Source organism: Salvelinus alpinus, chromosome 8 (genome assembly GCF_045679555.1).
Source record: "Salvelinus alpinus chromosome 8, SLU_Salpinus.1, whole genome shotgun sequence".
NCBI lineage: Eukaryota > Metazoa > Chordata > Actinopteri > Salmoniformes > Salmonidae > Salvelinus > Salvelinus alpinus.
In genome coordinates this window covers 7,582,906-7,598,467 of record NC_092093.1, presented here as the reverse complement: position 1 = coordinate 7,598,467, position 15,562 = coordinate 7,582,906, and the positions used below count along the sequence as shown (strand labels likewise).

The window sequence follows — 15,562 nt, the reverse complement described above, 5'->3', positions numbered from 1 at the left end:
GCATTTCGTCACTTGTAAAAGTAGTGCTCAGTCAACAGATTTATCTAAAAATAAAGACATTTAAATTGTGCTTCTTTACAGGATGCATATTCCCTTTCTAGCATTGACATTATATCCACATAGTTTTGAGTTAAAATGTGAGTAATATTCTACAAGTTGCGCACTATGAATACAGCTATTGTTGTCTGGTAGATTTGACTTCACAAAACGTATAACTTTCAAACTGCTGTTAACGGACAAAATACAGTATTTGATAGGTATTACCAATTGCAAAATTATTGATTTATTAATAAAACTATATTTAGCAAATCTGCTATAGTATTTATCATTAAAATTATATGTTGTTTTCTGGGGGAAATAACTTTACATTTTGCAGTATTGTTGGTTTTCCATGAACAATATTGTTTTCCTTTAAGATTTCAGTAGAACTGTGTCTAATTTCTAAAACCATTTGTTAAGATATACTACATTTGTCTTTATTTTTTGCATGAAGCATGAACCCAAGCCTTCTGGACCACAGCATGCATCATTTCCCCAGCAGCACCTACCCAGAGGACAGAGCAGAGCATCCTCCCTCCTTTCTACACGACAACACATACAACTCGTCCACCCCTCCATCCTTCTCTCGCTCAAGCGGAGGATCCCTGATCTCTATGCTCCTACAGAAAACCATTGAGCGTGAACAGACCCTCCAGGAGTGCTCTGCTGCATATTACCACCCCGAAGCTCATATTTCCTTCTCTGCCTTGACGAGCCCTAGACTGGTGGATCATCACAGCAGCACTTCTTCCAAGAGCAGCAGCACCACCATGGAGCCTCTGTCTCCAGCCAGCCAGGCATCCACCGGGGCCAGCCCCACTAGAGTCAGCCCCACTGGAGCCGGGTCGAACCAGGACTGGACCCTGGAGCTGGGGGATAGACGCCAGGCGAAGCGTGCCAGAGTGGAGAACATCATCAGAGGCATGGCAGTCTCTCCTCCCAGTCCCAGTGTTCATTGTACAGATGAAGGAGAGACCACTCCTACCAGTGACCTTCAGAGTGAGACAATGGAAAACAAACAGGAGAACAAAAGGAAACAGAGGGTGCCGCAGCACCAGGACCTCCTGAGGACGGGGGGCGCTAGCGGAAAGAATACGGACGAAGGCCATAACCTGAAGAAGCAGCTTCAGACCATGCAGAGGCTCCTGGGTCAACTCCAGGCCAGGTTCATCCAGATCTATGAGTATCAGACTGAGTCTCAGGAGGACGTCAGTGATGGGACGTTTTCAACAGGTGTGATGGAGGACGACCACCAAAGTACTTGGAACAAAGGATACCCGGAGACAGAGGTGTTTATGGACCCTTACAGTGAGTTTAACAATGGAGGGCCTTTAGATAGAGGTCATCTGGGGTGGAAGAATCACAAGCTAACTGACTACATCCACTCAAACCCAGACAAAGAAGACCAACTCCTAGCAGATATTCTCAAGTATGAGCTCTCCAGAGCCGTAAACTCGAGCGTTGACTCGATTTTCAAAAACATATCACATACATTATTCAAGTCACCACAGCTACACATCAAGGATGGGGGAATGGTGGAAACAGACAATGAGAACATGTTCCTCAGCTCTCATGAACCAGCGTCATCATCCACCCATGTAGACAGCATGTCACGACTCCCCCCATGTTCCAAGAGTGGTATGGCCCAACAACTACCAGAGATTCAAACCGAGGCTCTATCTCTGGTTGTTCAAAAGCCTGCTTCAATGACTCGCCCATGTTCTCTAAACCCAACAGTGAAAAGGCCTCTCCATTTCCATCAGCCCTCACTCCTATACAACCACCCCACTGCTCTACAGGAAGACCACCAAGTACTGGATAACCTGAAACACAACAGCTTCCATCACGATACCTTCGGAGGGCTCCAGTGTAGACCTACTACCACGGGTCTACCTACCCCAGAGATGGTTGACTTAATGTGGGATCCGGTCAAAGTGAAGTCCAAGGTGACCTCCAGGCCACCCAGGAGTCCACAGGTTCACCACCCCATAGCCACAGGGCATAATGTGCTTCTGGATAGTCTCGGTCTCCCTCACGTTAAGATGGAGTATGGTAGCTTCCAGAGTATGGTGAAGAGGAACTCATATGTGCTGAATGTATCCTTTGAAAATAGTATATATCTTTTTTTTTCTCTACATTTTGGTGTTTTACTACATTATTCAGACAGTAAGGAAATGAGATGGGGAGACACAGGCAAGTAGGAGAAACAGAACCCTGGTCTCCGGCAGTGGTGGAAAAAAAGTACCCAATTGTCATATTTGAGTAAAAAGTATAGATACCTTTAATAGAAAGTTACTCAAGTAAAAGTGGAAGTCACCCAGTAAAATAATACTCGAGTAAAAGTCTAAAAGTATTTGGTTCTAAATATCAAAAGTATAAATCATTTCAAATGACATATATTAAGCAAAGCAGACGGCACCACTTTCCTGTTTTTAAAATGTACGGATGAAACATAATTTACAAAAGATGCATGTGTGTTTAGTGAGTCCGCCAGATCAGAGGCAGTAGGGATGACCAGGGATGTTCTCTGTTTAGTGAGTCCTCCAGATCAGAGGCAGTAGGGATGACCAGGGATGTTCTCTTGATAAGTGGGTGAATTAGACCATTTTCCTGTCCTGTTAAGCATTCAAAATGTAAACGAATACTTTTGGGTGTCAGGGAAAATGTAGAGAGTAAAAAGCATATCATTTTCTTTAGGAATGTAGTGAAGTAAAAGTTGCCCATAATATAAATAGTAAAGTCAAGTACAGATACTTAAGAAGTACTTTAAAGTATTTTTTACACCACTGGTCTACGGTGGTGTAAAAAGTATTTGTGACGTGCCAGGGAGTGTTACCATGACACCACGGCTCTGCACCGATATTTTACTACAGAATACTACTATTTACTTTTCATTGATTTAGTAAATCTGTAATATAAGTCAGCCAGTCTGTAATATGTTGTGGTCAACCATGATGATGTGTGTTTTTTCATTTCCACCAAATGATAGATTCTTTGGTTGGCTTTCTTTAGTGAGCCAATTGGCTTCAGGTATGATGAGTCGTATCCACAACACTGTGCCTAAGAAAGATTGCCTTTCCTTGAGGTTTCGCTAAGTGTCTCATAATAACCTTTCTCTGCCCACATGGATAGTCTATAAAACAAAAATCAATTCAGTCTTCTTTTTTCCAGGAGAACAATATCTATGAGACCTTTGGGGGGAGCATTAGTAGCTGTGGTAGGATTGCACTTCAAGGAGAATTTACCCTTTGATCTTGTGATCTCTACTCCGAATGGAAATTGCTTCTACTATCTGAGTGTAGTCTAATGATTGCAGGACAAAGAAAAACATTGATGTAAAAAAATAATATCTGTCTTTGAAAATAATTGTCAGGATTCAGGAAAAGAAGCTTGTTTTCAACGGTATAAATATTGAAATAGAAGTGTAGCAACATAGTGAAACCTATTGACGTGAAAAAAAGAGTAGACAACATGGTTTTCTTTAGGAATACTACGTATTTTCTCCCATTCATATTATTCTGATGTATGAATGACTTGAGTAGTGTATCTGTTAAGCTCCATAACTTGACCTGTAGGAGGGTCTGACCACACACTGTCTGTATCTGTTCAGCTCCATAACTTGACCTGTAGGAGGGTCTGACCACACACCACCTGAATGTGTTAAGCTCCATAACCAGAATATACAGTACCAGTCAAAAGTTTGGACACACCTACTCAGTCCAGGGTTTTTCTTTATTTGTACTATTTTCTACATTGAAATAACACATATGGAATCATGTAGTGACCAAAAAAAGTGTTAAACAAATCTTATATTTTAGATTCTTCAAAGTAGCCACCCTTTGCCTTGATGACAGCTTTGCACACTCTTGGCATTCTCTCAAAAGGCTTCATGAGGTAGTCACCTGGAATGCATTTCAATTAACAGGTGTGCCTTGTTAAAAAGTACATTTGTGGAATTTCTTTCCTTCATAATGCGTTTGAGCCAATCAGTTGTGTTGTGACAAGGTAGAGGTGGTATACAGAAGATAGCCCTATTTGGTAAAAGACCAAGTCCATTTTAGGGCACAAACAGCTCAAATAAGCAAAGAGAAATGACAGTCCATCATGACTTTAAGACATGAAGGTCAGTCAATCCAGAAAATTTCAAGAACTTTGTAAATTCCTTCAATTGTAGTCGCAAAAACCATCAAGCGCTATGATGAAACTAGCTCTCATGAGGACCCCCTCAGGAAAGGAAGACCCAGAGTTACCTCTGCTGCAGATTATAAATTCATTAAAGTTAGCATTCTGCAGTGATACGCTATCCCATCTGGTTTGCGCTTAGTGGGACTATCATTTGTTTTTCAACAGGACAATGACCCAACACACCTCCAGACTGTGTAAGGGCTATTTGACCAAGAAGGAGAGGGATGGTGTGCTGCATCAGATGACCTGGCCTCCACAATCACCCGACCGCAAACCAATTGAGATGGTTTGGGATGAGTTGGACCGCAGAGTGAAGGAAAAGCAGCCAACAAGTGCTCAGCATACAGTGGGGAGAACAAGTATTTGATACACTGCTGATTTTGCAGGTTTTCCTACTTACAAAGCATGTACAGGTCTGTAATTTTTTATCATAGGTACACTTCAACTGTGAGAGACGGAATCTAAAACAAAAATCCAGAAAATCACAGTGTATGATTTTTAAGTAATTAATTTGCATTTTATTGCATGACATAAGTATTTGATCACCTACCAACCAGTAAGAATTCCAGCTCTCACAGACCTGTTAGTTTTTCTTTAAGAAGTCCTCCTGTTCTCCACTCATTACCTGTATTAACTGCACCTGTTTGAACTCGTTACCTGTATAAAAGACACCTGTCCACACACTCAATCAAACAGACTCCAACCTCTCCACAATGGCCAAGACCAGAGAGCTGTGTAAGGACATCAGGGATAAAATTGTAGACCTGCACAAGGCTGGGATGGGCTACAGGACAATAGGCAAGCAGCTTGGTGAGAAGGCAATAACTGTTGGCGCAGATATTAGAAAATGGAAGAAGTTCAAGATGACGGTCAATCACCCTTGGTCTGGGGCTCCATGCAAGATCTCACCTCGTGGGGCATCAATGATCATGAGGAAGGTGAGGGATCAGCCCAGAACTACACGGCAGGACCTGGTCAATGACCTGAAGAGAGCTGGGACCACAGTCTCAAAGAAAACCATTAGTAACACACTACGCCGTCATGGATTAAAATCCTGCAGAGCACGCATGGTCCCCCTGCTCAAGCCAGCGCATGTCCAGGCCCGTCTGAAGTTTGTCAATGACCATCTGGATGATCCAGAGGAGGAATGGAAGAAGGTCATGTGGTCTGATGAGACAAAAATAGAGCTTTTTGGTCTAAACTCCACTCGCCGTGTTTGGAGGAAGAAGAAGGATGAGTACAACCCCAAGAACACCATCCCAACCGTGAAGCATGGAGGTGGAAACATCATTCTTTGGGGATGCTTTTCTGCAACGGGGACAGGACTACTGCACCGTATTGAGGGGAGGATGGATGGGGCCATGTATCGCGAGATCTTGGCCAACAACCACTTTCCCTCAGTAAGAGCATTGAAGATGGGTCGTGGCTGGGTCTTCCAGCATGTCAACGACCTGAAACACACAGCCAGAGCAACTAAGGATTGGCTTCGTAAGAAGCATCTCAAGGTCCTGGAGTGGCCTAGCCAGTCTCCAGACCTGAACCCAATAGAAAATCTTTGGAGGGAGCTAAAAGTCCGTATTGCCCAGCGACAGCCCCGAAACCTGAAGGATCTGGAGAAGGTCTGTATGGAGGAGTGGGCCAAAATCAATGCTGCAGTGTGTGCAAACCTGGTCAAGAACTACAGGAAACGTATGATCTCTGTAATTGCAAACAAAGGTTTCTGTACCAAATATTCAGTTCTGCTTTTCTGATGTATCAAATACTTATGTCATGCAATAAAATACAAATTAATTACTTAAAAATCATACAATGTGATTTTCTGGATTTTTGTTTTAGATTCCGTCTCTCACAGTTGAAGTGTACCTATGATAAAAATTACAGACCTCTACATGCTTTGTAAGTAGGAAAACCTGCAAAATCAGCAGTGTATCAAATACTTGTTCTCCCCACTGTATGTGGGAACTCCTTCAAGACTGTTGGAAAAGCATTCCAGGTGAAGCTGGTTGAGAGAATGCCAAAAGTGTGCAAAGCTGTCATCAAGGCAAAGGGTGGCTACTTTGAAGAATCTCAAATATAACGTATTTTGATTTGTTTAACACTTTTTTGGTTACTACATGATTCCATATGTGTTATTTCATAGTTTTGATGTCTTCACTATTATTCTACAATGTAGGAAATAGTAAAAAATAAAGAAAAACCCTGGAATGAGTAGGTGTGTCCAACCTTTTGACTGGTAGGGGGGTCTGACCACACACCACCTGAATGTGTTAAGCTCCATAACCTGATCTATAGGAGGGTCTGACCACACACCACCTGAAGAAAGCCAAGATGATGTTCTTCTATACTCGCTACCCTAGTTCTAACGTGCTCACAACCTTTTTCTCCGATGTCCAGGTAATGAAATACACTACATGGCCAAATACACTACATGGACACCTGCTCGTTGAACATCTCATTCCAAAATCATGGGCATTAATATGGAGTTGCCCCCCCCCACCCCCCCTTTGCTGCTGTAACACTCTTCTGAGAAGGCTTTCCACTAGATGTTGGAACATAGGTCTGGCTCGCAGTCGGCGTTCCAATTCATCCCAAAGGTGTTCAATGGGGTTGAGGTCACGGCTCTGTGCAGGCCAGTCAAGTTCTTCCACATCGATCTCAACAAACCATTTCTGTATGGACCTCGCTTTATGCACTGGGGCATTGCCATGCTGAAACAGGAAAGGGCCTTCCCCAAACTTTTGTCACAAAGTTGGAAGCATAGATTAGTCTAGAATGTCATTGTATGCTGTAGCGTTAAGATTTCCCTTCACTGGAACTAAGGGGCCCGAACCATGAAAAACAGCCCCAGACCATTATTTCTACTCCACCAAACTTTACAGTTGGCACTATGCATTCGGGCAGGTAACGTTCTTCTGGCATCCGCCAAACCCAGATTCGTCCGTCGGACTGCCAGATGGTGAAGCGTGACTCATCACTCGAAAGAACGCGTTTCCACTGCTCCAGAGTCCAATGGCGGCGAGCTTTACACCACTCCAACCGACGCTTGGCATTGCGGATGGTAATCTTAGGCTTGTCTGAGGCTGCTCGGCCACGGAAACCCATTTCATGAAGCTCCCGACGAACAGTTTTTGTGCTGACGTTGCTTCCAGAGTCAGTTTGGAACTCGGGAGTGTTTCAACTGACGATTTTTATGCGCTACGTGCTTCAGCACTCGGTGGTCCTGTTCTGTGAGCTTGTGTGGCCTACCACTTCGTGGCTTAGCCGTTGTTGCTCCTAGACGTTTCCACTTCACAATAACAGCACTGACAGTTGACCGGGGCAGCTCTAGCAGGGCAGAAATTTGACCAACTGACATTTTTTTGGAAAGGTGGCATCCTATGACAGTGCCACGTTGAAAGTCCCTGAGCTCTTCAGTAAGGCCATTCTACTGCCAATGTTTGTCTATGGAGATTGCATGGCTATGTGCTCGATTTTATACACCTGTCAGCTACGGGTGTGGTTGAAATAACCGAATCCACTAATTTGAAGGGGTGTCCACATGCTTTAGTATATTTATTTATTTATTTTATTTTACCGTTATTTTACCAGGTAAGTTGACTGAGAACACGTTCTCATTTGCAGCAACGACCTGGGAATAGTTACAGTATATATAGTGTATACAGATTTAAATTTGTTATAAATCTATATCCAGAGAATTATACAGATTTTAATGAATGACCTTTACTATGGTGTTACCAGTACTGGTAGAGTGAATACCTGAAATGTTGAGATAGAATCCCCTCATTGAAAACAAATCACTGCACACATAACTGTGGGCAATTTGCTTTATTCAAAATAGTTCATACATGATTTATTTGACATATTTACAAAGAAAGCAGAAACAGTGGGATGAACACATACTAAAAGCAACTAAATTAAACCTACATCAGACAAAGTGAAATAACCCAGATATAACTATCACTCATTTTAAAATAACTTAGAATGTACTTACCCAAATTGTTTGTTTATTTTGTGTTCCCAATATACAGCTCACTCGCTGCATCATGTCCCAGCTGATTAAATGGTTCAGCAACTTCAGAGAGTTCTACTATATTCAGATGGAGAAGTTTGCCCGTCAGGCCCGAGTGGAAGGGGTTAACAGTGTGCGGGATGTAGCAGTGAGGAGAGACTCGGAGCTCTTCAGAGCCCTCAACATGCACTACAACAAGGCCAATGACTTTCAGGTACTGTAAAATCTCTGTATTCATTAAAAAACACGTACGACCGTCCTGATCTCACGAGCCTACATTCTGTTTCGCTAATTGCGGATTCACACGGATTGAATTCATTGTGCTGCTCATGACTTCATCGCTCTTACGGTATTTTTAAGACATGCCTTCATCCTTACTTCTCCATTGTGCTCAGCTGGATTCCTGTACAGACAGTCAATCTGATCCAAAGATAAGATGGTATGCACAATACATTGTTTATTTATACAACAGGTATGTTAATGGAAGTCTAAGCACAAATATATATATTTTTTAAAGCTTTAAATCTGTACACGTCTACAAAGATCAATTCAAGTATGGTGAGTTAAAAACAAACAAACCGCTTTAAATGGGTCAAAGGTCAATAGGCCAGACAGATATAAAACCTGTTAGTTCAGAGAGGTGGAATTGATTACATTTGATGTTGATTATTCTGTCTGATGTCATAATGGAGAATAGAATATGATTTGTATTCATCAATCAACAGAATTAACTGTTTATTCTACTCTGCTACCCCCCCCCCGGGACACCACACACACAACTCACATTTTGGCTGGATCACAGGGTCAGCTGCAGTGCAATACTCCTAGAACTATTTTTGAGGTGATCTTGCCAAACGACATTACAAACGACTACAAACGACACTACAAAGAAAAGACTGACAGTTCAAAAGAATCCACAGAAAGATTTCCTGCTGTTGAAAAATCCATATGTTTTGGCATTAAAAGCACGTATAACTTACCATCAACACGTCTGCCGGCCCAGTGACAGAATGACTTTGTATATCAGAAAATGTGCTATGTTACCAAGGTTAGTATAGTAAACTAAAACTGAAACTAAAAATAATCCTTAAAAAAACTATTTCATAAACTGAAGTAAAACTAAAACTATTATCTTTAAAAACAACAAAAATAAAGACCGACATGAATATGTTCAGTTTTAGTTGTTTTTTGGACAAAAATCAAATCGGTTTTCAAACTTTTTTCTAATGTGGTTTTCAAGCTTGAGAATCCAGAGATGTCTCAAACAGACTTAGCTTGGCTAACAGGGAACAAATCCACTACTTTCTCTACCTAACACTAAAACTAAATAATATAACATCGAAATATAAATGTTTTTATAAAACTCAAAACTACAGTCCTGGCCAAAAGTTTTGAGAATGACACAAATATTAATTTCCATAAAGTTTGCTGCTTCAGTGTCTTTAGATATTTTTTGTCAGATGTTACTATGGAATACTGAAGTATAATTACAAGCATTTCATAAGTGTCAAAGGCTTTTATTGACAATTACATGAAGTTGATGCAAAGAGTCAATATTTTCAGTGTTGACTCTTCTTTTTCAAGACCTCTGCAATCCGCCCTGGCATGCTGTCAATTAACTTCTGGGCCACATCCTGGCTGATGGCAGCCCATTCTTGCATAATCAATGCTTGGAGTTGGTCAGAATTTGTGGGATTTTGTTTATCCACCCGCCTCTTGAGGATTGACCACAAGTTCTCAATGGGATTAAGGTCTGGAGAGTTTCCTGGCCATGGACCCAAAATATCGATGTTTTGTTCCCCGAGCCACTTAGTTATCACTTTTGCCTTATGGTAAGGTGCTCCATCATGCTGGAAAAGGCATTGTTCGTCACCAAACTGTTCCTGGATGGTTGGGAGAAGTTGTTCTCGGAGGATGTGTTGGTACCATTCTTCATTCATGGCTGTGTTCTTAGGCAAAATTGTGAGTGAGCCCACTCCCTTGGCTGAGAAGCAACCCCACACATGAATGGTCTCAGGATGCTTTACTGTTGGCATGACACAGGACTGATGGTAGCGCTTACCTTCTCTTCTCCGGACAAGCTTTTTTCCAGATGCCCCATACAATCGGAAAGGGGATTCATCAGAGAAAATGACTTTACACCAGTCCTCAGCAGTCCAATCCCTGTACCTTTTACAGAATATCAGTCTGTCCCTGATGTTTATCCTGGAGAGAAGTGGCTTCTTTGCTGCCCTTCTTGACACAAAGCAATGATGATGGCACGTGTTTCCTTGCAAGTAACCATGGTTGACAGAGGAAGAACAATGATTCCAAGCACCACCCTCCTTTTGAAGCTTCCAGTCTGTTATTCGAACTCAATAAGCATGACAGAGTGATCTCCAGCCTTGTCCTCGTCAACACTCACACCTGTGTTAACGAGAGAATCACTGACATGATGTCAGCTGGTCCTTTTGTGGCAGGGCTGAAATGCAGTGGACATGTTTTTGGGGGATTCAGTTAATTTGCATGGCAAAGAGGGACTTTGCAATTCATCTGATCACTCTTCATAACATTCTGGAGTATATGCAAATTGCCATCATACAAACTGAGGCAGCAGACTTTGTGAAAATTAATATTTGTGTCATTCTCAACTTTTGGCCACGACTGTACACTGAACACAAATATAAACGCAACATGTAAAGTGTTGGTCCCATGTTTACTGATGCGGAAATAAAATATTCCAGAAATGTTCCATACTCACAAAAGGCTTATGTCTCTCAAATGTTTTGCAAAATTGTGTTTACATCCCTGTTAGTGAGCATTTCTCCTTTGCCAAGATAATCCATCCACCTGACCAGTGTGGCATATCAAGAAGCTGGTTAAACAGCATGATCACTACACAGGTGCACCTTGCGCTGGGGACAATAAAAGGCCATTCTAAAATGTGCAGTTGTATCACACAACACAATGCCACAGATGTCTCAAGTTAAGGGAGCATGCAATTGGCATGCTGACTGGAGGAATATCCACCAGAGCTGTTGCCAGAGAATTGAATGTTCATTTCTCTACCATAAGCCGCCTCCAATGTCATTTTAGAGCATTTGGCAGTACGTCCAAACGGCCTCACAACCGCAGACCACGTGTAACCACGCCAGCCAAGCACCTCCACATCCAGCTTCTTCACCTGCGGGATCGTCTGAGACCAGCCACCTGGACAGCTGATGAAAGAGTGGGTTTGCGCAACCAAAGAATTTCTGCAGAAAATGTCAGAAATGTCTCAGGGAAGCTCATCTAGGTGCTTTTCGTCCTCACCAGGGTCTTGACCTGACTGCAGTTTGGCGTCGTAACCGACGCTGGCAACTGGTACGCTGGAAAAGTGTGCTCTTCGTGGATGAATCCCAGTTTCAACTGTACCGGGCAGATGGTGTTGTGTTTGGCGAGCGGTTTGCTGATGTCAACGTTGTGAACAGAGTGCCTCATGGTGGCGGTGGGGTTATGGTATGGGGCAAGCATAAGCTACGGACAACAAACACAATTGCATTTTGTCGATGGCAACTATGAATGCACCGAGATACCGTGACGAGATCCTGAGGCCCATTGTAGTGCCATTCATCTGCCGCCATCACCTCGTGTTTCAGCATGATAATGTACGGCCCCATGTCAGAAGGATCTGTACACAATTACTGGAGGCTGAAAATGTCCCAGTTCTTCCATGGCCTGCATACTCAGACATGTCACCCATTGAGCATGTTTGGGATGCTCTGGATCGATGTGTACGACAGCGTGTTCCAGTTCCCGCCAAATATCCAGCAACTTCGCACAGCCATTGAAGAGGAGTGGGAAAACGTTCCACAGGCCACAATCAACAGCCTGATCAACTCTATGCGAAAGGAAATGGTCCCACCAGATACTGATTGGTTTTCTGATCCACGCCACAATATTTGTGTAAATGTATCTGTGACCAACAGATGCAGATCTGTATTCCCAGTCATGTGAAATCCATAGATTAGGGCCTAATGAATGCATTTAAATTGACTGATTTCCATATGAGCTGTAACTCAGATGGCCATTCTTTGCATCTATAGCACCGTTCTATACATTCGAAGTGGTTACATTTCTCCACACCCGTCGGCTTTTTTTTAACCAAAATAGTGTCGGTTTTGTTTTTGAATTGCAGATGATCCATTTACATACATCTTACAGGTTGTGCCTTTAATCTGCAGGTCCCTGACAGGTTCCTGGAAGTGGCTGAGATTACACTACAGGAGTTTTACATCTCCATCTCCCTGGCCAGAGACTCAGACCCATCCTGGAAGAAAGCCATCTATAAGGTCATCAGTAAACTGGACAGTGACGTACCAGCTGAATTCAAAGCCCCCCTCACAACATAGAAAGAGACAGCTGTATTAAAAACAAAGTGTATTTTCCTGCATGGGCCATGTACTGAATCGAAGCCATGCTAAAAGTACAACAGCGGGACCTGGTATTTCAATATATGGTCAATGTTGACGGTTCTGTAAGTCGCTTTGGATAACAGCGTCTGGTAAATAAGCATTGTTAACGCCATTTCCCATTCAGAGGTCAGTCATGTGAAATGTGTGGCTGTACAGTAGGCCTGTCACAGCTGGGTTTTATATTCACAGTAGGAGGATTGTAGAGCAAATTGCAATGTAGTTTCATAAAAATAAAAAAAATCAATGTATACAATTTTGATTGACATCCGAGGCATGCGTTGCTCTAGAATCTATCATGTTGGAGCATGTGAACTAAATTAGTATTTCTTGCAACATCAAATCAATGTAGCGACAATACAAGAGACCTTCATTTTGAATTTTTCAGTGTGTGTCAATTACGAAGGCAGTTTCATGTTAGTGAATGGGAGGAAGGCATTATTCCATTACATCATCTAAAATGTTTTAAGTTTCAAGAGACCACTGATGTTTTTCTAAACTGTTGTAAAGAAACTGGACAGACAACAAACAACAACAAAAAACACACAAGTAGAAAATCCTTTAATAATACAATAGGTCTTTTCTGTCAGCGTGCGTCTCATTCTACTCGCCTGGTGTATCAGAACAATGAAACCTGTATAACGTGTCAAACCCTAAACTCACTTAACATTCACGTCACCCAAATACTATTAGTTAAATATTCAGTACATACTGCATGGACTCTGGCGAAAGGAGACTTCCAGGACAGTTGACTATAACAACATTCTTTAGCCAACGGACTTCAAAACTCGTTTACATCACGTCGCTCCTTTATCATATCAATATACTCACCTTGACGTCTCTGCTAAAAGTTCCAGCACATCTCACAGGAAGAGGAAAAGTAAAAAGCTCCATATTGGATATTTCAATCAGACATGGTTTTCAACAGGTGTGACCTCAAACATGAGGTCTTGTGGGTTTGTCTTCTTAAATATCCCGGCAATATTAGTTGATTCGGCCTCCAGTAGTGCTGTAGTGCTCTGTTGAGTTCATCTTCAGGAAATCACAGAGCCGTAGTGTAACGCCTCTCTCTAGAGTTGCCCGCAGTAGTGGCTCTCTCTAGAGCTGCCCGCAGTAGTGGCTCTCTCTAGAGCTGCCCGCAGTAGTGCCTCTCTCTAGAGCTGCCCGCAGTAGTGCCTCTCTCTAGAGCTGCCCGCAGTAGTGCCTCTCTCTAGAGCTGCCCGCAGTAGTGCCTCTCTCTAGAGCTGCCCGCAGTAGTGCCTCTCTCTAGGGCTGCCCGCAGTAGTGCCTCTCTCTAGAGCTGCCCGCAGTAGTGCCTCTCTTTAGAGCTGCCCGCAGTAGTGCCTCTCTCTAGAGTGGGCTCCTGAGTGGCGCAGCGGTCTAAGGCACTGCAACTCAGTGCTAGAGACGTCACTACAGACACCCTGGTTCGAATCCAAGCTGTATCACAACTGGCCATGATTGGGAGTCCCATAGGGCGGAGCACAATTGGCCCAGTGTCGTCCGGGTTTGGCCGGTGTAGGCCGTCATTGTAAATAAGAATTTGTTCTTAACTGACTTGCCTAGCTAAATAAAGGTTAAATAATGACTCTAGAGCTGCCTACAGTACTGACTCTAGAGCTGCCTACAGTACTGACTCTCGAGCTGCCTACAGTAATGACTCTCGAGCTGCCTACAGTACTGACTAGAGCTGCCTACAGTACTGACTCTCGAGCTGCCTACAGTAATGACTCTCGAGCTGCCTACAGTACTGACTAGAGCTGCCTACAGTACTGACTCTCGAGCTGCCTACAGTAATGACTCTCGAGCTGCCTACAGTACTGACTAGAGTTGCCTACAGTAATGACTCTCGAGCTGCCTACAGTAATGACTGTGGGCCTTTCTAAATTGGATGTTTTGCACAGAATGATTATTATTATTAGGCTAATAAAGAAAATAATGTTCCGGTGGGTTAGAAATGTCTGTGCCGACTCTGGTCCCAGTCCGCCCCTGGTCCCAGTCCGCCCCTGCCAGACCAGCTGTTTAAATGTTACAGAATGACTTTCTATGGCCAACTACACTAGAGGATATATTCTCTCAGATTGTCATAATTTATAATATTCACTTTAGATTATCATAAAACCACTGCAGCATAATCTCAGATTGACAAATTCAGAAACGGACAATCTGGATTATAGCTGTGTAGTCAGAATTTATTCCAGTCAAATTAGCAAAAAGGAGGGAAAGTAATTTTACGAAAAATTGCGGCAAATATGGGCTGGTAAAGTTTGCCATTGCTAACGAGATCGTACTGTGAAAAAGACAGGTGACCACCGTTGTGGCTCAGTTGTTTTGGCTTGCGTGCCATACCTATAGGGCACAGAAAACAGAAAAAGGACATCTTTGTACATAAAACAGAACCATAAAAGGAACATGGCATTTGCTTCAGTTAGCAAGTTGATAGTGTAGAATTGACCTTTACTATAATCTTGATATGTTGTTTGTTTTTACACGTAAAGGGATGCTGTGTCACTTTGTCATGTCATCGTTAAAACAGCACAAAATATATATACTGTCAATTCAGTATTTGATTTGTTGGAAGAAACAGCGAATGTGAACTTTTTCTTAACTTCAAAAGTTTAGGAGTTTATGAGAATTCAACGTGAAAGTTTAAATATAATTAAATATGAGAAAGTGATACTGTGTGTGTGGTTTGATTTGAGCACTGAAAACTCATTACATTTTGTCTTACCCAACCCCCACCCCCCCAGACACACACATACATTGAGGCAATGGGTCAGCCACAGTGCAGCCTCCCTGCAGCGGTTTGAAAGCCAAGTGCCTTGCTCAAGGGCACAATGGCAGCCAGTGGCGAAGAGGCCAGCAGCCCTACGGTTGTCAGTTCAGCTCCCACTTCATC

At 42.7% G+C, this 15,562-nt stretch overlaps 1 protein-coding gene across 1 annotated transcript; it reads left to right on the top strand.

Moving 5' to 3' along the window:
- The first annotated feature begins 494 nt into the window (after positions 1–494).
- LOC139583861 (prospero homeobox protein 1-like) lies at positions 495–15,554 on the top strand. The gene is made up of 4 exons (XM_071415407.1): positions 495–2,135; positions 6,517–6,618; positions 8,205–8,447; positions 12,436–15,554. The coding sequence occupies exons 1-4, from the start codon at positions 495–497 to the stop codon at positions 12,601–12,603; spliced, it is 2,154 nt and encodes a 717-aa protein (XP_071271508.1). The 3' UTR covers positions 12,604–15,554.
- Positions 15,555–15,562: the final 8 nt, after the last annotated feature.

What these genes read in the sequence shown, in the direction of transcription:
- LOC139583861 (XM_071415407.1), top strand. Translation starts at nt 495, where the DNA reads ATGAACCCAAGCCTTCTGGACCACAGCATGCATCATTTCCCCAGCAGC. An exon ending in CCTTTTTCTCCGATGTCCAG is followed by an intron (nt 6,619 to 8,204) that starts GTAATGAAATAC and finishes AAAATAACTTAG; the next exon opens with AATGTACTTACCCAAATTGT. An exon ending in ACAAGGCCAATGACTTTCAG is followed by an intron (nt 8,448 to 12,435) that starts GTACTGTAAAAT and finishes TTTAATCTGCAG; the next exon opens with GTCCCTGACAGGTTCCTGGA.